The sequence below is a fragment of the Eurosta solidaginis genome, chromosome 1 (genome assembly GCF_040869045.1).
Source record: "Eurosta solidaginis isolate ZX-2024a chromosome 1, ASM4086904v1, whole genome shotgun sequence".
Classification (NCBI taxonomy): Eukaryota; Metazoa; Arthropoda; class Insecta; order Diptera; family Tephritidae; genus Eurosta; species Eurosta solidaginis.
Window position 1 is genome coordinate 365,843,704 of NC_090319.1, and position 24,103 is coordinate 365,867,806.

The 24,103-nt window shown below is 36.4% G+C and overlaps 1 protein-coding gene across 3 annotated transcripts in view; it reads left to right on the plus strand.

Annotated features, from left to right (window-relative positions):
• Gprk2 (G protein-coupled receptor kinase 2) overlaps positions 1–24,103 on the plus strand; it is a 266,074-nt gene that overhangs the window by 199,326 nt on the left and 42,645 nt on the right. For all 3 annotated transcript variants that reach the window (XM_067762858.1, XM_067762859.1, XM_067762860.1), the window contains exons 10-11: positions 2,612–2,875; positions 2,944–23,464. In XM_067762858.1, coding sequence (XP_067618959.1) covers positions 2,612–2,875; positions 2,944–3,036 — 357 coding nt within the window. In that variant the 3' untranslated portion in view covers positions 3,037–23,464. The remainder of the gene's footprint in view (positions 1–2,611; positions 2,876–2,943; positions 23,465–24,103) is intronic.

The following is a 24,103-nucleotide window of genomic DNA, read 5'->3' on the forward strand; positions in this document are numbered from 1 at the left end:
CATTTTTTATACCAAGATAAAGTGAGTTCAGATAAGTACGTGAACTAAGTTTAGCAAAGATATATTGATTTTTGCTCAAGTTATCATGTTAACGGCCAAGCGGAAGGAAAGGCGGTCGACTGTGTATAAAAACTGGGCGTGGCTTCAACTGATTTCGCCCATTTCACATAAAACAATTATCGTCATAGAATCTATGCTCCTACGAAATTTCACAAGGATTGGTAAATTTTTGTTCGACTTATGGCATTAAAAGTATTCTAGACGAATTAAATGAAAAAATGCGGAGACACGCTCATTTTGAAATTTTCTTTTATTTTTGTATTTTGTTGCACCATATTATTACTGGAGTTGAATGTTGGCATAATTTACTTATATACTGTAAAGATATCAAATTTTTTGTTAAAATTTGATTTAAAAAAAATTTTTTTTTAAAGTGGGCGTGCTCGCCATCCGATTTTGCTAATTTTTATTTAGCACTCAAATGGTAATATGAGTAACGTTTCTGCCAAATTTCATCATGATATCTTCAACGACTGCCAAATTACAGTTTGCAAAACCTTTAAATTACCTTATTTTAAAAGTGGGCGGTGCCACGCCCATTGTCCAACATTTTACTAATTTTCTATTCTGCGTCATAAGGTCAACCCACCTACTAAGTTTCATCGGTTTATCCGTCTTTGGTAATGAGTTATCGCACTTTTTCTGTTTTTTCGAAATTTTCGATATCGAAAAAGTGGGCGTGGTTGCAGTCCGATTTCGTTCATTTTAAATAGCGATCTGAGATGAGCGGCCAGGAACCCACATACCAAATTTCATCAAGATACCTCAAAATTTACTCAAGTTATCGTGTTTACGAACGGACGGACGGACGGACGGACATGACTAAATGAATTTCTTTTTTCGCCCAGATCATTTTGGTATATAGAAGTCTATATCTATCTCGATTAGTTTATGCCGTTACGGATTGCCGTTATGCGAACAAAGTTAATATACCCTGTGAGTTCTGCTCAGCTGAGTATAAAAATTTAGAACATTTTTAGCACAATTAATTTTAGTCAGATAAATTACAAGTTATGGGTGTTTTTCAAAATTCGCATGGAGTTATGAAACTTTTGTTCCCGAAGATCCTTTTAGATTTTCCTCCATACAAGGTATGATCAATTCTTTAACTTGTACTTTGTCAGACTAGAATTAATTAAACGTTCTTCCTGTATGAACAAACAGACTAACTAGCCAAGCAGGGTCCTTTTGCATTTTTTAGTCCAGAGCTCTTCCGTGGGCTCACAAAGACACACACTAGGGAAACTATAAGTAACTGGGAAACAAAACAGTTCAGATGTCACTTGATTTAAAGCCCAAGGCAAAGGCAAGTCAAATTTTGTATACTCCCACCAAAGAGAGTATGAGCTAAGCTCATTAATTTAAACAGAAAGGACCAGCGAACTCTCACTGGTTTCTATACGGGACACTCTGGTCTGCGATATCAGTCAAGTAAGCTAAATCTATTCGACGCACTGTAAGCTGGAAGATGAAACGCGGTTCACATTCTCTGCGAATGCGTCTCTCTGGCAATGCAGTGACTCTCCCGCCTAGGTGGGGTGACTGTTAATCCCTTCGTGATATAGAGTAAAATCCTGAAGAGGTACTTAAATACATTAACAGTCTCCACTTACAATTAAAGGCTGAAAGGTCGAGCATAATAGATCTAAATAATGTAAGGTCGCAGTGCATCGAGGACTATAAATAATAACACTATGCGACAAAATCAACTTTTTTTCTGGGTATTGGACCAAATCAAGTTTTTTGAGGAGATTGAGGCTTAAGTATTAAAAGTACTATCTCCGTTTTTCGAAGTTAGCTTCCAAAAAATAGATATCGGCTTTCGAAGTTCGAAATTCTACATTTAGAAATTTTATTTTTTTAATTTATTTAATAATTGGGGAAAAAATTTAAACAACGTGACATCAGGACGGAGAAGGCGACAGCTGTTTCGATTATACCTTGTAAATCTCTTTAAAGCCTTTTCTCCCGGGAGTGGGAGTCGAACCCGCACTCCTACGATAGTTGAAATGGTTATAAACGCATTCAGCTACGTCATGCCTTAGTTGTTGTAAAGCTTTTTTTTATTTTTATTTTTTTTTTTTTTTGTTAACGCTTTCAGCAATTAAAAAAGTAAAAATGTGGTCGTGGTCCGCTCTTTCCCCTTATTTGAAGGGTTGAATTCTTTTTTTGAGAAATTTAGTATAACAACTGTTATACGAGGTGAAAAGTCAGATAGTCCCATGATTGTGGCTACTACTTTCATGTCGGCACTGGAATTGCGCGTACTGTAATTTTTCAAAAAAAAGAATTCAGCCATTCAAATAAAAGAAAAAGGCGGACCACGATCACGTTTTTTCTTTTTTAATTCGCTGAACGCGTTTACAAAAAAAATAAAATTTCGATATGTAGAATTTCGAACTTCGAAAGCTGATATCTCTTTTTTGGAGGCTAACTTCGAAAAACGGAGATATTACTTTTTATACTTAAGCCTCAATCTCTACAAAAAAGTGGGTTTGGTCCACTTTTCTAATTTGATTTTTCCTATTATTTTTTTTTTTTTTATTCACAGCCTCATGCAGTTTATGCTAAAGATGTGCTCGATATTGAGCAATTCTCTACAGTCAAGGGTGTTAATATCGATGATTCCGATACAAATTTCTATAGTAAATTCAATACTGGCTCAGTGTCTATATCATGGCAAAATGAAATGATGGAAACGGAATGCTTTCGCGAACTAAATGTATTCGGTGTTGATGATAGTCCAACGCCCGATTTGTTGATCAATGCGGCGCCGGTGCCAGAAAAAGCGGGTTGTTTTCCATTTAGAAGAAAGGTAATTATTTGTTATAAAAAATATAATTGTATAATTGTTCTAAATGTTATATTTTTATTTTTTTGCAGAAGAAACAACCGCTACGCACACAACCCATACCCATTCCCGACCACTTACTAACCACTAGTCACAGCGTTTCTACGACAACAGTTGAAAGCTGATAGAATTTAGATAAAGTAGAATTAATTAATGAATGAAAACAAGCGCAAAAACACGCATCAAATTAGCAAAGCAGTGTGCGTAGAGAAAATACAAGAAGCAAATACATGAGTGTATTGGTGCTCAAATAAACAAATGCGCGGGAAAGAAAATGCGTTAGCGTATTTCGGGCATTGTTTTTGACATTGCTGTCAGATTATTGACAACTGAGTGGAATATCACTTGTATCTCGACTGCTAGTTCAAAAATGCTATATGTAAGAATGTGTTCCAAAAATGCCCTACATAAGAATTTGTTTCATGAATGCGCTTTCACAGCTCTAAATGTGTTGAATTTATGCTATTTTTTTCTGAAAAAGGCCTTATTCAATAAAATATTGAAACGATGCGAAACAATTTTGAGATTTTGGTTTCCGTATTTCATTCTCGCCCCCCAAAAATGCTCTTGCACAGTGTATGTGGCATTTTTTGCTGATATCGAGCGTTTCTGGAACGGGATATCGTGATATTTCTCTTAGCAGTTAATTTTTTATAGAGAATAAAACATAAAAACACAACAAATCATAAATTTCATTAAAAATGTAATAGCGCAAGCAGCTAAAGAACACACAAACATTAATACGCACATACATCCATACGTACATTATTTTATTAGTAAAACCTTTCCATAATTTTTTTTTTTTTTTTTTTTTTTTGTAAAACGAAGCGCAAAGCACAAAGAAAAACAAAAAAATACAAAAACACAAAACGCTGTACGCATTTGTAAGCATTAGAGATTTATAACAAATTTAAGCAAAAAAAAAATTATATACATTTACAAAAGTATCTAATTGTAGTTATATGTATTATGATTGTAATATTTTTTGTATTTTGCAACAAAAAGGGAAAACTTTAAGAGATAAAAAAAGTTTAGTTTTAGCAGAGACAATTTTAAGATGGAGATATTGCCGGCGCGAACTTCAGTGGAAAGCAACGGAGCTTCACAAAATTCTAGTAGGTCACTTTCACCACACCACAAACTTTAACACAATTTTGAACATAATTCAAATACACTGATTGGAGTTCCAGAGAGTAAAAATTCAAATTCTGAACAGATTAACTGAATAAAAAATGTACAAATAATTGTTAAATAATAAATACAGAAAGTGGTAGTTTAACAAATTCTGCTGTGGTGAGTGGTGAATGTTGTAGTTTACAATTAAAATTCTTTTTATAGAAACGTATTTTGGTTTAAGTTTATTTCAAATCTTTATGTTTAACAAAATTTCAAAGAATGAAAAAAAAAACATTTAGATACATACTGAAAATTACAAAAATTCAAAGTAATAAATTTACAAAGTTAAATTAAATTAATACAATTAATCTATTACTAATACCTACAACACTCCCCCTTCCAGAGACGGCCCCCCGGTCTGATGGTAGCGTGCTCCGTCTGCCACACCGTATGCCCTGGGTTCGCACCCAATCATCTCTGCGAGCAATACTGCACAGCAAAGTTCCAGACGTGGGAGGGAGATTGTCTTCACTGATGCGACTCTGGTTTTTGCCATAAGTAGATGTGTATAGACATTGTCTCTTTTTTGACGCGCATGTACACGGCTGCTGCATATGCTTTTTCAGATGCATCACAGAAGCCGTGGATTTCAACATCGTCTTCTGGTGAGAATTGTACCCAACGGGGTATTCGAATGCTATCTATTTCCCGGTAATCTTGGGTGAAGTTGTTTCACCGCTCTAATGTCGTTGGTGAGACAGGCTCGTCCCAACCTGTGCCTTCTAAACAAATGTTTTGCATAATTATTTTGGCCACAGAAGGAGCCGTGTGCAAGAGAACGGGTGTTATCTTATGGTTTCATCGTCCTCACCGGAAGGTGGAAATAGGACCGTTTCCTCCTTGGGCTGTTGGTTTGTTCAATTGCCTTGTCGAGCTGGACGACTCGAATTCGGTTATCGGGAATTTGTTTGGGTTTATACTTTAGGGAGCAGTGGACCGTATCAGTTTTATATTTTAATTTTTTTTTATTTTTTTTTTTTGTAATACGAAATGGGATGTGTCTGGCGTGTGAAATTATGAGGAGGCTGTCGGAGCCTCCTCTTGATCGGAGGGGAGCAGGACGAGTTTCACTAGGGGTCTCGTCACTTGCCCTCGAGATGTCCGGACGTCGACCACGCGGATGCGATTATCAGAACCGGGGCCAAAATTGGTGACTCTGCCCATTCTCCACTAATTTGGAGGGAGGTTGTCTTCCTTGATGACCTCCAAGTCCCCGATCTTCATGTTGGTTTTCGGGAAATTCCTATTGTTTCTTTCTTGTAGCTCCATTAGATACTCGGATTTCCATCGCTTACAAAATGAGTGGTGTGGGGCCTTTAGTCTCTGCCAGCGGTTGATTACTGATGACGGGCTCTCGCTGGGAGGGGCTAGTAGATGTCCACCTGTCAGAAAATGACCAGGTGTAAGAGGCTCTAGATTGGTTGGATTGTTGGAGGGAGGGGTGAGCGGTCGTGAATTGAGGCAAGACTCGATTCTGCACAACAAGGTGGCGAATTCCTCAAAGGTATATTTACAATGAGACGCTATTTTGTTGAAATGCCTTTCAAAACTTTTCACGCATGCTTCCCACAATCCTCCCATAAGGGGGCGGCGACGGGGATGAAGTGCCACGCTATGTCTTGATGGGAGTGATAGGCTAGGGATTTGTCACGGGCGTCAACTAAAAACGCTTGAATTTGGTTCTTAACGCCCTCGCTGCCCCGATAAAATTAGTTCCATTGTCGGAATACACGTTTTGGACTGCCTCGTCGTGAAACGAACCTGGCGAAAGCTGCCAGAAACGACTGAGTGCTCAGATCTGTTGTAGCTTCCCTTGGTTGAAAAGCATACAAATAAACAGACATATCATTTGGATACCCTACAGCCTCGTCCCTGAAATTTTTTTATTTCGAAAGCAAAGTCGATGCCAGTGTTTGTGAACGCTCGGGAGTAGGTGGTCCGTTCTTTCGGCAGGATCCCCATCAGCTGCGATTGCGAGCGTTTGCGATATATCGTGCATTCTTTGCAGTTATGGATTATTGACCTGATCATGTTTTTTACCCGTGGAATCCTATACTGCGTTCGGATTAAGCGCAACATAAGTTGATTCTCTCCGTGTACGGATTCCTTGTGGACAGCCTGCGCGATTAATCGATAGTTGCCAGCTGTATGGTAATATTATCGGGTGACATATCGCGAGAGGCTCCTAGATGTCCGCCTGTCCTTATAAGGTTATCTGAATCTATGAATGGGGCAAGGGGTAGTAGTTCACTCTACGAACCTATTGACTTATCCGCAACGAGTGCAGCGTATTCCGGCTGGAAATGGTTGCGTTGGACATTGAGGATAACCAGTGATATTGTTGCCTTAACTTTCTTTGGAGAGATGGTAAGGGATTCTTCATGGGAAAATGCCTTTTTGGTAGGATGGGTTCGATGATAGAAACGCCTGACATATGATAAGACCCTTATCGCTCTACGTAGTTCGGAAAATCTTTCTAAAACGTCTTCGTCGCTGCGGCTGGTTTTTGCTGTGTGTGCCTGTACCTGTTTTCCTTCTATGACGATGTGGTAGTCCAATTCCTGAGTGTGGCATTCGATGACGTTTTGTTGTAACCAAGACAGTCCTTCCCACCACAGGGAATTGTTGACCAGTTCTTCCGCTGGCAGTCCTCTGCTTGCCAAGTCTGATGGATTGGAGGCTGAGTCCACATGACGCCAGTCATTGGTTCCTACTCGGTCAACTATTTTTGTTATGCGGTGAGCAACGAAGGTGGACCACGAGCATGGCGGTTTTCTTATCCATGCTAAAACAATAGTTGAGTCCGTCCATAAAAATGTTGCATGCTGGCCTAGGCTGAGGTTATTATTTACTGCCTCCATTGTTCCTGCCAGCAATACGGCGCCACATAGTTCCAATCTTGGCAGCGATATGGTTTTGACAAGCGCTACTCTTGATTTGGCTAAAAGCAAGTTTATAAGAATTCTATTGTATATTTCTGTACCAAGGTAAATACAAGCTGCGTATGCTTTTTCAGAAGCGTCGCAGAACCCATGAATTTCCACCTTAGCCGTTGGTGAAAAATGCACCCAGCGTGGTATGCGAATTTTTTTTATGTATCGGAAGCTTTCCGTAAAGTTCTGCCAACGTTCTGAGGAGCTAGGTGATACAGCTTCATCCCACCCTGTTCCTTCTAGCCATATGCCCTGCATTAAGATTTTTGCGATTACAACAAATGGAGCAAACCAATCTAAAGGGTCGAATAATTTTGCGATAGCTGACAGTATCGACCGCTTTGTGTGGATTTCCTGGTTTTCGATAGTCTTAGTAGTGACCTGTTTAGGTATATGGCTAACAACTCCCTATCGAATGCACTGTGCTTATTTTCTGAAGGAGAAAGCTTCTTTGAATAAAAACCTAGTGTCTCTGATTTGCCCTTGAAGTGTTGTTGCATGACACCACCGATCGCTGTATTTGATGCCTCTACATTTAAAGAAAGTTTTGCATTTTTATTAAAATGATTTAATATAAATCAATATTATCAACAACTCCAAAAATTGCATTGTTACTGTTGTTGGGGAAGCCCTCAAGTCGGTGTTTATTGTCTTGGAATTTGTCAGCAGTATCAATGTTTTGTCCTTGTGGTCGAAGTTAATAATTATTTGACATCCATCAACTTTTACTGTCGGCTGTTATTTAAAAACTGGTTTTTTTCATTTATTCGTGATGTGAATTAAATTAAATTAATACAATCAATCTATTACTAATACCCTACAAATGTGACCTACTAGAGTTTTGTGAAGGTTGCTTCACATTATTTTTCGTTCCTGCAATATCTCTATCTTAAAATTGTCTCGAGTTTTAGATACGTAAGTCATATTTGTTGCTGATTGTATAGAAACTGAGCAGCGTTCTTTCTCAGAGACTCCAAACTTCATTAACGTGAACTTAGCGAAGCAACTTCGGTGTAACGAAAAATTAATAGGCCGGTATTTTGCCGCTAATTATTGGAAAATTAGTTGCGAAAAGAAAAAATTTGCCGCGCTTTTCTAAATGCTTTTTTTTTCTTTTGGGATGTTCATGTTAAGTAAGCGAAGCAACCTCGTAAAAACTGACTCACACTTCTGTTGTTGTTTTATTAACTGTCGATGCTGATGGTCCTTTGCCGGAGAAAGATCCGGTACGTTCCGGTAACAAGCACCATTGCGTTACTAGCCCGACCATCTCGGCAACGATTAATTTTACCACATTAAACCTTCCACTTCTCTCATCTAAATGTGACTTAGCTTGAATTTTGTTGCGTATTAGCCGCTAATTGGTCGTGAAAATAAAAATTGTGTCGAATCTTTCATAAGGGCCAATATTTAGCCTCTACCACCCACTAAGCCCCATTTCAATCAGTGCAGGGTATCAGTTTTTACGAGGGTGCTTCGCTGAGTTCACGTTTACTTAGCGAAGCATCCAAAACAAAAAGGGGCTAACTAGTAGTGGCAGCAATTTCCTTTTTGAAACTATTTAGCTAAGTCGCATTTCAATCAAGCAATATGAGTCAATTTTTACGAGGGTGATTCGCTAAGTTCACGAAGCACCCAGATCACGGATCGGCAACCATACGAAAGAAAATTACATGATACGTCAAATGTATAAACAAAATGGGATTATAACATACGAAAGCAAACGGAACGTAATTTATTTTCAATTCACAATAAATTTTACGATCCACATTAGGCTGGGTTGTATTTTTAGCTCACAATAGATTTTGAACTGTCAAATTGGTTGCCAAAAATATTAAAATAAAGTAAATAACTGCGATGGAACCAATTTTATTGTAAAGTAATTAAAAGCTGCTTAAGTTAATCGAAATATGTTCAAGAAACTGCAATAAGGTAATAGTCTGAACAGGGATCGACTACTAAAACTACAGGCCTGTCAAAATACTGCTCTCAGAACCGCCACGGGCTGTCTTCTTATGTCCCCAGAACACCATCTACATAATGAGACCAGAATACTCCCCAGCAGGGAGAGAAATGAGATGCTAACCAAACAGTTCCTGTTGAATACCCAGAAACCTGGGCATCCCAACAGACATCTGATTGATGAGCCAACACCGCCCAGGGGCTTAAGGAATCATCTCCGTAAGCATTATGAGGAAATACGGCACCTGAGAACTCAGCCCTATGAAGCCAAAAAACACAAGCAGCTCCTCAGTGAACTCCACAAACAGTCGCCGGACCTTTATACCAGGTATTGCCCGGTGAATCCAGTACTCAAAGAACAATACCCAAAACTTGCGGAAGAGGAACGCACACACCTCAGGGAAACGCGAGTCACTCTAGCTTAAATTCGATCTGCCTACTGTAGCAGGTTAAACTCTTACCTATCGATAATCAACCCCGACATACAAAATGTATGCCCTGCTTCCAATGTGTCCCCACATGACACCAACCATCTCTTTAATTGTAATGTGGAACCAACGCCTCTAACACCCCTCTCAATATGGTGCACCCCTGTCGACACAGCAAGTTTCCTTGGACTCCCGTTAGAGGATATTGATGACAATTTGTGATCAGTCGCACAACAACTACAACTGCTAAGCGCATCCAAAAATATCGAGAGCGGTGTCAAAAGACGCGTATTGACTCGACAACAATAATCCGAAGGCGGAAAAGAAAAATTGTATCTCTGTGCGGACATATTTGCAGTTGATGTTTTTATTCCCGCGGAAAAATTTCTCCAATTCTTTTCTCCTAGGGAGAACAATAATTGGGGAATAGGAATTTAGAGTTTTCGAAGTCAGCTGTTTTGCCAATTGAAATTTCGTTGCGCATTTCTTATTTTGTTTAAAAAATTGAAAAGTTTAATTATTGTTGCAAATTTGTTTGAAATTAAGAAATAAAATATAAACAATGCACAGTATTGCATTTCATGTGGTATTCACTGAAATGAGTAATGAATTGGTGCCACAGCAACATCAACAGAGGAGCATAAGAAGAAGAAGATGACACAAATTCGCCGGAGTTGCCTGCTTTCATTCAGCAAAGCAATTTTCTGGCGGCCAAGTCGAGTTGAGTTCGCCATATGCCAAAATCTATTTAAGCCTTCTTAAAAAATTCTTGCGCAATTCCTGGATGACTGCATCAAATATACCCACAGCTCTTCCGTTGCCTACGATATAATTTTCGACTTAAAATAAAAAATAATGTAGTAGAATGTACATAGTTTATCACAAATTTGTACAAATTAGTGTTCTTTCTTAAAAGAACCAATTTCTTTTCACTATTTTGATGCATTCGCTTTAATTTAACACGTGAAAAACCCCTATGAAACGGCAGAGAAATCTCCCTCTCCCTCAGATTCATAATACCTACGTTTCTCTCCCATAACCGGTTTCCGCTTTTTCGAACATTGTTCAGAATAGGAGGGAAGGGAGAAGTGGAAAACTCACAAGGAATTTTTATTTAGAATACGAGGAATGGGAGAAAGGAAAGAACTCGCACGGAATTTTTGTTTAGAATTGGGCTGAATACCTTTTGAACGATTTAAAATTTAGCAGTCGACCCATGTTCTAGACTATTACCTTATTGCAGTTTCTTGAATAGATTTCGCTTAACTTAAGAAGCTTTTAGTTACTTTCGGGAGAAGTTAAATTTGAAGCAAGCCGATACGAAAGCGGGTGTCTCGCTATGAATTCTGCCAATATTTCCTTTTGGCTTGGATTAAGCTTGTTTGAGTTCGACCTTTGCTAATAATAAGAGTTTGAAATTTGTTATTATATCTAACTCAAGGATATATCATATTTTATATATTCATCTATTTTAACAAATTTCTCACATTTTCAATGAAATTTGTGTGTGTACGATCGCCAGTTTGTGTTCGAATGAAAGTGGAACGAAAAGTGTACGTTTAGTCACTCGTCACGTAAGTTGCGATCCTAAATTACTATCGAAGTAATACGTTCACGTATGTCATAATCCGAAAATCGTGTTTTTCCGTGACGAGTTATACGATCACGGATGTTACGATTTGGCCACTGTTTGTAAGATGGTGCTTCGCTTAGCTCACGTCAAAAAAAAAAAAAAAAACACAGAATAGCTCGACAATTTTTTGCTCTTCGCAGCTACGAAGCGAATAGTTTGCGATAATATACCGACCTACCGGTGCATCGCTCTTGCTTCAAGAACTTTCAAAAGAGGCGACTTTAGGGTGGGTCCAAATTATTGTTGAAAAGGCACATCCAGTTTCTGAATCTAAAACTGAGTCATATTGTCCATGGGACCATATATCTGAAATGAATTTTGAGCCTCTCTAATTTTGTTAGAAACAGCATTAAAAAGACAAAAAAAAAAACTTTTTTTATGTATGTGTGTTATATGTGTATGTGGTTTTTCGATTACGAGGCATTCGAATTTGACATTTATTTTCATGTATTTTATTTGTGAGAGCCGCTATAGGGCGCCTTCCTACTATTTTCGCATTTTATCGCTTAAATTAGCGAGGCTCGAAATTCATTTCAAACCTATGGTCGCATGGACAATAATACTCAGTTGTTGAAGTTTTTTTCCCATACTATTTGACCCGCCCTAGGCGACTTTAAGAGTTTGGTGCGCGAAACCCGTGAGTTTGGTGCGAAAATTTTGTTTGTCTGTAACAGTTTTATTTTCATTTCCAACACAATTGAGTAATATAAAAATGTTACCTACACGAAGGGTAGGTGTGCGAACCGGTGACAATTTTGATGCCAAATTCACGTGTTTGGGCGGTGAACATCCGCCAGATTAGCTTTCTTATGTATAAATAGTTGACATATTGAGTAGCATCGAATCCGGGTCGCACACCAGCCATTTTGTAGGGCACAATATTCCTCGATTGCCATTAAGATGAAAGAAAATTAAGTATGTTACTAATAACAAATTTATTCGAAATAAGTTCCTAATTTCCACACTCGTAACTGCGAAGGCGTAGTTTCTGAAAATTTTCGAAAATGGAAATTATGTGTATTTTGAAGAAAGAATGCCGCTCACCAAAATTCAGCTTGTTACTAATACTAATACTACTAAATAAGACTTATCTACCTAGAGGTAGTAAGTATATAAAAATAAATAATTTTTAAAAATATTGTAAAAAAAACGTAATTAGCCAAGTGCATATACATTTAACCGTGCGCTCACAGTGCATAACAATATTACTTTAATAATTAATAAAAATTCAAATAAAAAAATACCCAAAAGACTATGCCAACAACAACAAGAAAGCACGCTACAAAAAAGCACAAGTAAAACCAAAAATAAAAAAATATTCACAAAAAAAAAAAAAACAGAAGAACATTCAGCTCACACAAACATATGACCAATAAATAATAATGCTAGTTACTAATTAATATCTTTTGTATATGTATATGTATGTTTCTTTTTTTACAATTTCATCCTTAGCTATACAAATACAAGCAGATTACAAAAAAAAAGAAAAATCATGTTAAAATACATACAATACATACACACTTGCATACATATGTAGTTAAATTAAAAGAGATTGGTACATAAAATAAAAAATATGTAATAGAAACAAAAAATATGCATACATATTGTAAAACAAAATATATTTCATAATTACATGCATAGAAGTGTGGTAGTTGTAGGCAAATTAGTAAGCGAAAAAAATGTAGAATACGAAAAACGTATAAGCATGTAAATGTATTTATGCTTCGCAAAATAGTAAACGAATTTAAAAACTACGTTTTTGCTTTTAACTTTTTGTTTGTTTACGGTTTCGAGTAAGCTCGTTTTAAAAAGGAGTTTTATATGAGCATAATTGCTACACGGTTGACCAAAGTAGAAGCGCACCGAAATAAATATCTATTTTGGTACATTATTTCGCATTACTTACTTACTTAATTGGCACTTAACCGTTTAAACCGTTATGGCCGTCCAACAAGGCGCGCCAGTCGCTCCTTCTCTCTTCCAACCGGCGCCAATTGGTCACACCAAGGGAGTTTAAATCGTTTTCCACCTGGTCCTTCCAACGGAGTGGGGGCCGCCCTCTACCTCTGCTTCCATAGGCGGGTTCCGATAGAAACACTTGCCGGAGCATCATCTTTCATTCGCATAACATGGCCTAGTCAGCGCAGCCGCTGCGTTTTAATTCGCAGGACTATGTTGATGTCTGTGTATAGCTCGTACAGCTCATCGTTAAATCTTCTTCGGTACTCGCCATCGCCAACGCCATAAATTTTTCGAAGAACTTTTCTCTCGAACACTCCCAAAGCCGCTTCATCTGCTGTGGTCATGGTATATTGCTTCTGCACCATGTAGCAGGATGGGAACGATAAGTGACTTGTGGAATATGATTTTCGTTTGCCGAGAGAAGACTTTACTTTTCAATTGCCTACCTAGTCCCAAGTTGCATTTATCGGCAAGAGTTGTACGCTGGATTTCCGAGCTAATATTGTGCCTAGTGTTGATGCTGATTCCCAAATAAACGAAGTCTTTACTATTTCGAAATTATGGCTGCCAACAGTAGTGTGGTTGCCAAGGCGCATATGCTCCTCTATGACAGCAGGTACTTCGTTTTGTCCTCATTCACCATCAAACCAATCTTTACCGCTTCTTTTTCCAGTTTGGAGTAAGGAGCGGGTGTTTAGGCAGAGGATATCAATGCCAACAACATATGCCAGTAATTGCATGCTTTTATAGAATATTGTTCCAGAGCGGTTAAGTTCTGCAGCTAGTATAATTTTCTCAAATTAAAGAAATCGCACGATAGGGGATCACCCTATCTGAAACCTTGTTTAATTTCGAACGGCTCTGAGAGGTCCTTCCCAATTCTGACTGAGCTGATGGTGTTGCTCAGCGTCATTTTGCACAGCCGTATAAGTTTTGCGGGGAAATCAAATTTCGACATAGCGGCATATAGGCAGCTCCATTTCGTGCTGTCGAAGGCGGCTTTAAAATCGACGAAGAGGTGATGTGTGTTGATTCTTTTTTCGCGGGTTTATTTCACATACATCAAGAAATTTACCTTTCCTGGATAGTCTTGAGTTATTCATTTCCTACTGCTAGATGGAATATCGTCTTATTTCGGCTGAAAGTTCGAAAATGCCCTATCTCAGCAAACTTTTCAAAAAAAAAACCCTGTATCAGAATGTGGTTGTAGAACGCCGTGTCTAAGGATTTTTTTCATTAACACCATCACCCTTATCGCGAGTTTAATTTTCGCCCGAAAATATTCACAGTTTTCGTTCACCCTATCGCAGAGGGTGGCGAAACAATTTTTCGTGTTCGAAAAAGATTTCACCTTATCGGCAACTCTTTGTTCGGGCGAAATGAACAGCGGGGAAACCCAAATTTGTTCACTTATATTTTACAGGCGAACGAGAGGAAAACAAAATGTAAATAATTTTTTGTTTTAAAATTTGATACTCTTATAATTATATGTACTTTTATTATTAGAAATAAATCAATAAATAATGCACAATCGGAAGCTGAGTGGAAAAAAGTGAAATTCCTATATTGCTAAGTATGTAAATTCTATTTTGTATGACATCTATCAGTCGGCCAAGTTATGTATAGTGGACAAAGCAACGGTTCCAAAATGTTGAGCACCTCACTGAAACAAGATTGGCTAAGACTCACTTCATGGTCCTTTCCAACGCATTTTCCCTATGCGAAAAAACGAAGGCATGTACTCAACTTTACAATTGGTGGAACTCCAAATGTTTGCTTCAATGGTGGCAAGGAGTTAGTAAGAATATCTAGCAAATATTAGAATGCCGGCTTGTTTAGCCTGTAATATTGGCCAAAGCTAATTGAAAAAAATATAAGTTGTTATTCAAAACTGCTGAAAATAGTAATTTTTAGCTTACAGTGAATCATTTAGCTTCAAAGGGTTAGAACTGCTCCTTAATTGCCTCCGAATCGATTTCACATTTATATTCTCCTCGCGTTCAATCAATACCAACCTAAGTGCAATACTAAACATTATTTTATACATTTTTTATTTCTAATTTTGTTGTATTTTAAGGAAATATATGCTTGTTTACAAAATTTACACAATTGCAAGTAAATTATTTGTTCACTGCTAGTTCACTATAGAGCATCAGCTGTTTCGCAGTGAGCTTTTGTTCGCCCGAAATTGCCGATAGGCGGAAAAATTTCACCCGAACAAAAAAAGTGAAGACGAACACTTTTCCGCGTGAACTTCGCGATAAGGGTGCATATCTCATGTCAAAATGTATATAATTAATTCAAGCGAATTCTAAAATAGAACGTTTTTCAAAAGTTTTCTGAGTGTGTTTCGAAATGTTAGCCGAGAGTGGCCAATATTTCACACAGCAATCGCTGCTGTTAAAATAGGCAGAAATTACGAAAATATTCTCATCTGAACAATCGGTTGTATGGGATATATTTTTTAAATACGACCGATCTCTTTTTTTTTTTTTGTTTAGACAACAATCCCCGTATTGAGAGTGTCCATGGGAATAGAGTCGGCTATTTGTCGATCCAATATGCCATATACGAAAGCATTTGGTGAAATGTGAAGCTTCTATCGGGTAAATTGTGGTAGATATGACCAAAAACGCTATTTGCTAAAAAATCTGTTGTATGGTAGATATATGCTATAGTGATCCGATCTGGTCGGTTCCGACATATGTCTAATCGAACACCAAGATATATCCGCTCACTATTCATCAAGATATCTCAAAAATTTAGGGACTAGTTTGCGTTCAAACAAACAGACGGACAATGCTTAATCAACTTATCTCGCTCTCCTGGGGGTTGTGGCATTTTTTCAAAAATAGCTTAGACCTCGATTTTTTGTATTAACTTTAATCTTAGTAAGGGGCGAGTCCACGACTATTTAAAATTTTTTTTTAATTTTCGAACTTAGCTCGATAATACCATTACCACACGGATATTGAAAACCTTGTTTGCGTTAGGCTTTTAAAAAAAGTTGTTCTACTTAGTTGTTGTTGTTGTTGGATTAACGATAAAGACACTCGCCGAAGGCTTTGTGGAGTGTTATCGATGGTGATAGTCCTTTGCAGGATGCAGATCCGGTACGTTCCGGTAACAAATCACTATTAAGGTACCGACCATCTCGGGAACGATTTATATGACCACATTAAACCTTCTAGTCCATCCCGCCCTCCCCACCCCCTAGTTCCATGAGCAACTTGGGGTCGCCAGAGCCTCAGCTGTTAATGAAACAGGATTCGCCACGGATAGGTTAGGTTGACAATTGGGTTGGAGAAGCTATATATTGCGCTGGCAACCCCTTGAGAGGGTTGGGTTACACAATCCCTTGAATAAATTTTGTATTTTAGTCGCCCCTGACGACAGGCATACCTACCGCATAACCCGCTGGGATTTTAGTCTAAAGCTAATATATAGCAAGAAAAACACTTTTGCCAAATTTCGAAATTTTATCTTTAACAAATCTTTATTAAGAGCTTGCAATAGTTTTGAATTTTACTTTCGTAATAGCAATTTTCGGGCGCGGTGGTGTGGTGGTAGCGTACTTCGCCTACCACAACAAGGATCCTGGGTTCAACTCTCGGGCAAAGCAACATCAAAAATTTAGTTTTTTCAATTGGAAACAAGTTTTTCCACGCGGTGTAGTCCCTCGGCAGTGATTTGGCAAACACTCCGAGTGTATTTTTACAATGGAATGCTTCCCAGTAAAAACTTAAAGATGCTGTTCGGCGTCGGCGTAAAACATGTAGGTTCCGTCCCACCAATTTTTTAGCAAAAAAGCAGCTCAAAGAATATCTAATAGAAGGATAGCAATGAAACCAAGTTAAGGCTTCATCCTGAAGACTGCAGAAACTCACACAATCATCTCTTTTCGTAATCATTTAAGCCTCCAAGCAAAACAGGCTAATTTTTGAGGAAATATTTTTTTCTTCATCTTGTTGTTTCTTTTATTTAGTTGGCATTTATGAACCTTTCATATATTTTACATTTTATTGTTTAAGGAATAGTTCATTTTTCTACTATTAATGTTATTTTCTTTAACGGTTCTCAAATTATATTTAAGTAACAACTATTTGAAATTGAGTTAATTATAAAAAAACTGGCAATAAATGTGTTTTTATATGATTTAATATTTTAATTAGAGATGTGCCTTTCTTTATTATTCTGGTAAGCCTAACAAACAATTACTCAGTTAAACATTTCGTTGATATGCAAGAATTTTAATTGCTCAATCTAAAAATTGCTCGTAATGACGTTGATCAACTCTTCGATCAATTTCTTATTGATTCTGAAAATTGACTAGTGCAAACGGGACGTACAGCATTTGCAACTGACATCTGAATATATGTATGTCTAGGAAACCAGCTGTTGTCGATTTTATGTTAAAATGATCAACGCTTCAGTCAATTTCTTGTTGATTTTGCAAATTGGCTGGTGTACCTTTATTTGATTATTTAGTTGTTTATTTATTTAAGCGCATCAATAAAATACTCAGATAAAGGTTTTTGATTCACAAAAATTTTGATCACTCAATCTTAAATCTCCACGTTATGACATTGATCAACTTTTTGATCAATTACTTGTTGATTTTGAAAATTGGCTAGTGTGCCCTTCACATGATTATTCAGATAAACGTTTTTGATGCACAAAAATTTTGAACACTCAATCTGACACTGATCAACTTTCTGATCAATTACTTGTTAATTTTGAAAATCGTTTAGAGCAGACAAGTCTTGCAACAATTGCATACAACAAAGGCAACAGGAAAATGACTAAAATCGGAAACTGCTCTTGTCGATTTTATGAAAAAATGATCAACTTGTCAATCAATTTATTTTTGATTTTGAAAATTGGCTAGTGTGCCCTTATTTTATTATTCAAGTAAGCGGAACAATCAATTGCTAAGTTAAACGATTCGTTGATTCGCAAATATTTGCATTGCTGAGTATGAAACTGGAACGTAATGTCATTGATCAACTTTTCGATCAATTTCTTGTTGACTTAAAAAATAGTCTTGTACAGGCACGTCGTGCAACAATTACATGCAATAAAGCAAAATGACTTTTGAACCTGCGTCTGAATTAATTCGTTGATTAATCGAAATTTTGATTTACTCAAAGCGAAAAATGCTCTTGTCGATTTTATGTAAAAATACATTGTTCAACTTTTTCATCAATTATGTATTTATTTCGAAAATTAGCTATTGCGGGCGGGTCAGAATTGCATGAGCAAAAATGGGAAGGAAATTTGACTTTTCAAACGACTTCTGAAACAACCCCGTGTTATTTTACTACATTTGATACAAAAATTAATGAATCTATGAACTCTATTTTAAAATCAACTGCTCATGCAACTAAAACATATTGCAAAATTTATCTATGGCAATAGCTAGGTATTTGTGGAGAAAAAACGCCCCATTATTTAGCGATTAACCTCCTTTAAAGTATTGGCCATCTTGTAGCGAAACACGCCCGGCATACATTTATTGAGAATATAAGTAAGGCAAACGCTTTGAAGTGACTTCCCGATATACTAGAGACTTCTGAAATATGGTTCAGCAATGGATTCACTAAGCTATTAAACAACACTCATAATCCGCAATTTGGCTAAATGATAATTTAAATGTTTTTGCTATGCAGTAATCATTTGTTATCGATATTCGTTAATCTATGATCAGTTGTAGGTGGGTTTACTTTAAGTTGAGAGGGCACACATTTGAATTTCCCACAGGCATTTTGCATGCCTTCAGTGAGTGCCAGTAGGGAGCCCATTGTCTAAACAAATATGTCCTAATGGAATCGTCAGAAATTACGACCTCTTTGCATCATCATTATCATCTTCCTCAACTCCTATTGGAGCATAGGGCCTCGACCACCGACTAAAATCTTATTCTGTTAGGTGCGGTTCTTGTGATATCATTCCACATGTATCCTGCATCTTCGAGTTCTTTATCCACAGTTCTGCGCCAAGTTTTCGCTGGTGCACCAGGTCGTCGGCTTTCTTGTGGATTCCATCACAATTCTTGTCTGGCTATATTTACTGGAGCTCTTCTGAGAGTGTGACCAATCCACGACCACTTACGCTTGGTTATTTCTGTGGCAGCCTTAGGTTGATTTCTTCTAGACCATAAGTCGTCATTTGAAATTCTTTCCGGCCATCGAATTTTCAGGATTCGGCGCAGATATTTATTAATAAAAACTTGTAGACGTTTCTGAATTAAAGTTGAGCTCTTCCACGTCTCGCAAGCATAAAACAGTACTGATTTAACATTCGAATTAAACTGTCGAAGTTTCGTTTTTAAAGATATTTAACTGGACCTCCACACGTTTGTCAGTTGCCCAAAAGCCATTCTTGCTTTTTTTATGCGAGACTGAACATACTCATCTGCACCTCTTTTATTTGAGACAATACTACCAAGATAAACAACGGACTCTATTCACATCTTCGATTTCATTTTCGTCGACCGTAAGCATTAATGGCCTTGATGAAATACTATAGCCGCATCTTATGAATTTCGTTTTCGCTGTATTGATGCTTAGTCCGGCCTCCTTTGCACGTGTGTTGACAGCTTCTAAATTGTGTTGAAGGTCAGTACTTCTGTGACTTAGCAGACAGACATCGTCTGCATATTCTATGTCCTCTAGCTGAATGGAAGGCGTCCACTGTACAAGGTGTCCACCATTTTCTGCATTCCTCATAATCTCGCCAAATGCCAAGATGAACAAGAGCGGCGAGAGTATGTCATACCCCGCTTTCAACTTCGAAGGGTTCTGAGAGGCACCCATCGTGACTGACCCGGCACTTAAATTCGGCATACATTGCCTTTATAATGTTAATTATTTTATTGGGCATCCCTCGTTTTCGTAGTATTTCCGAAATGTATTTCCTGTCGAGGCTATCAAAAGCTTTTTTAAAGTCAACAAAAAGTAAATAAGCTGTTCTCTGTTCTGTATTCACAGCATTGTTCAACAATGATTCGGACGGTATTTATTAGATCAACACAGGATCGGTTTTGTCTAAAGCCAAACTGATTTTCTCTTAGACTTCCGTGCATCGCCTTTTGAATTCGGGACAGTAAGATCGTGGAGAACACTTTGCTAGAAATCGAGAAATCTTTGCATGCACTAAATTGATAAATATATAAACAACCGATTTCCCGTTTTTATGAAGTTCAATAAAGCGATTATTCAAGGTGGCGTCACAAATGAGTCACACACCTGTACTCACAAAAATTTGTATGAAAAGTAATTTAAATATTTTATTAGTTGTTTGTTTCTTTTATTTAATTTTTCTCAATTTTCCTAGAAAAAAAATATGAATCATAAAACCAAATGATTTTAAAAAAATTTAGGAAAATCAAATAGTTTTTGAAAGAGCACATCGGAAGGGAATAACAAAAACTCATGCGAGTTTGGGTAAACTTATAGTTTGTGCTTTAACAGCCTAAAATTGATTGGGCTACAAAATTGCATACTCAAAAAAGTTCTGAAAGTTTTGTGCACTTCCTAAATTTTCGACTATTTCCCAAAACGTTTTTAAGATGAGTTTCAATAGCTTTAGTTGTAACTTTCATTGGAGTTTTTCCAAAACAAAAATTTATGAAAAATATAATTGATAGAATTATTGAATTTTCTTAGTGTTCATTTCAATAACTTCTTGAATAAATTTTTTTAAGGCGTTTTTGATGTTGGTTTACATAGTTTTGGTTATACGATTTATTGAAGCTTTTTTTTCAAATCTAAACTAATACTAGCCATCATCCGGTGGCAAAATCCTGAGCCAGATAAATAATTTTGCATGTAAATGCAACAACGATTTGAGCCAGATAAATCCAGATGAAGTCTGGTTCAATTTGAGAGCCAGATAATTTGTTAATTACTTCTTTTTAGTTTGGCAACGCTGCCTTTAATAAACCTACTTTTTCAAAAATAGATGTCGCTGCTTAGCCTTTCGCCGTATGAGTTAAATGAAATAAAGCGGCGACATCTGCCTATCACATTTCACGTGTGCGAAAATTTCACGACATCTGCTTCTCAAGTCTCTCAATGATCCTGAGCATTCCCGTGAGAATTGAGCGTGAGCTGGAGCTGTAAAACTCACTGGAAGACGGCAACTATGTTCAAACAGAAAAATAAATTGAGTCAATTTCGATTTCAATTGAGTGGTGTTTATACAATTCAATTAAGCTTACACAATAGTAATTTGATAGCTGGTTGGCTCATCTCTACAGCAACAACATACCTTTGTTCAGACTCTCAAATGTGCGTGTTGGTATTAGGCGAATGGAATGGCATAAAAACATAAAACTTTGACATTTTTGTGTGTTGTAAGGAAATGTGTTCAATGTTTTGGTTTTATTTTGAGATTGCCATCTTTTTTCAACAATCCCTACTCCAGTGAAATGATAAAAATAAAATCAGCTCATAAGGTGAGCCAACCGTATAGTTCAGCCATGCGTAAAATGACGTTTAAGTCTACTCAATAAACACACTTTACAAGGTTGCATTTGCAGTTTGAAATAATTTATTACGCTTTTTTTTTTAAATTGCCAATTTATTATTACAATTACAATACATGATAAATTGCGTAATAAATTGCGCAAATGGTATAAATTGCCAATTTGGTGTGTGTGTATAATAAAGAAACAAATGCAAAGCAAATATTTTTTTGTTTGGTTTTACAAAACAAAAAGTTCAAATAAATTTCGCTACTATTTTTGTGAACACAACTGTACATAAATACGAATTTAATTTCTTTTAAAATAAAGATGAAAAAATTGGTTTAAGAAATTGCATGCATCAATTAAAATAAAGACCAACAATTTCCAAGAATAGAAACTTAATAAATAAAAATTAAAAATACATACATAAAAGATAAACAACAATTCATATTTCTGAAAAAAGATACACACCCACTAGATTAAAATATATATTTTGAATCAATGTGAAAGAATGCAGCAAAACGTCATGCTTGACCATATATATTTACATTTACATATCCATAAAAATGGACAAAGATATACCAAGGCGAGTAAAAACAAGTAGTAAAAATAATTTACCAATTTTATTAATAATTTTTTTTTTTGATTTGATGAATCCTGTGACGAAAACTATGTGAACCAATTTTGAAAAAATAAAATAAAGTAAAAAATTCTATAAGTTAAAAATTTTCATGAAAATTTCATAACTTTTATTTATAATTCAAAGAAATTTTTAGAGTATGCAGTTCTATAGTCCGTTTAGTATTTTTCAATTCTTCGAAAATATTTTTGAAATTTTAATCTAACAAAGTATAAGTAAGTTTTCAAAATTCGCTTTTTTTCAAGATTTTAATTTCGAAAATATTTTCGAATTTGATGTATGCAATTTTCGTTATAGAATTCATCATTTTTAGTCTAACAAAGTATAAGTAAATTTCAATACTCGCCTTTTTGTGAAAATTGCCAATTTTGTAATTTTTCGAAAATGTTTTCGAAGTTGATGTATATAGTCTTCTTTATAGAATTCATTATACTTCCTAATTACAAAAAATTTAAAAAAAAATCTATTAAAATTTGCAAATAATTTTTGCTACTAGTTTGTTACCCGCAGGTGTACGTAGAAGATTTATCAAAATTCGTCAATTAAATATTTTTTCGTTTCGATATTTTAAGGAAAGACTGTAATGAGCTTTGTAAATGAAATTATGCAAACCAGTTTGAGACTGACGTTTTCGAAAAAAATCGAAAATTCGGAAAAATCTTACGAAAATTTCGAGATATTTTATTTGCATACTCAGAGTTTTTTTTGAGTATGCAGCTTTGTAGCCGATCATTTTTAGCCTAAGTACAAGTTATACATATGTCTCCCAAAATTCGGAGTAATACTTGACAGCTTTTTCCCCGAAAAGTGTTTCAGAGTTTCTTCCATATAAAACATAATGTTTCACTCTTCGTATAGAAAAAAATCTTGAAACACCCTTCCTCAAAAAAAATTCAGAGAACTCCAAATAAAAAAAAAAACGTTTCTTGAGATTGGCTTTCACAGTTACGGTTACAAAATTAATAGAAGTTTCTTCTTAAATTATCCAAAATAAAAAAAGTTGAATTGACGAAATATGTCTAAAATTGTCACTGCTATTTTTCTGTTCGCTGCTGTAGGTATGAAAAAAGAAGCAAGTACATAGATGCATACATCTTTTAAGAATATAAAAAAACAGCTGAACAAATGAAATAATTACTAGTAATAAAGAAAGAATATAAATAAGCAAATAGTGAACAAAACTGAGAAATAAAAGCAAGCGCAAGATTGTATAAGAAACAAGAGCGATGAATTTACTATGAAATAAACGATAAATACAAAAATATTTAACAATTAAAATGGAACTTTTGCTTACATGTATTCAATTGGAACAAAAATATTGGGCACTTTGATAAAGTGAGGATAATTGGGTAAGTGCCGGCATAAGAAAGGTTTTACAAACTTTCCGTTACTAATACAAATGTAGACGAAAACACACATCTTTAGCAGACGAGACTCGTGCGTCCACGACTTCCATACAAAAAGAGGAACTAGAATGATTTCAAAGGTTCAATGTGTTCATATCAAACCTCTGGCGATATAATCGAATCAAAACATTAAGGTGTTTGGTTAGGTTGAGTGGTCGCCACCACATCAGCGGAAGATTACTTGGAAAACAAGAAGGTTCATTGTGATACGACGAAGGACAGCGGTGATAAAAGCTATGTACATATATCTATTTAGAGCAACCTTGAGTGGCAACAATGTTGTTTCGAATAAGACTAATATCGACCCTGGACACGTACTTCCGGGATCCTAGTGAGCAGAGAAGGAAATACTCTCGCCTAGTTCTGGCAAAAGATGGACAGCAGAGCATGAATTGTCTCGATAATCCCACCTCGTTTTCTTCCATGCAGCTGCAGCAAGTTTTTACTTTTTTATAGTATGTTGAGACGTACCGCATAGACTGCTATTGGACAGTGACCCGTCAAAACCCCAAACACCATTGTTAATAACTTTGGCAGACCACTTGCTATACACTTCCGGACAAAAGCATCTCGTTACCCTGC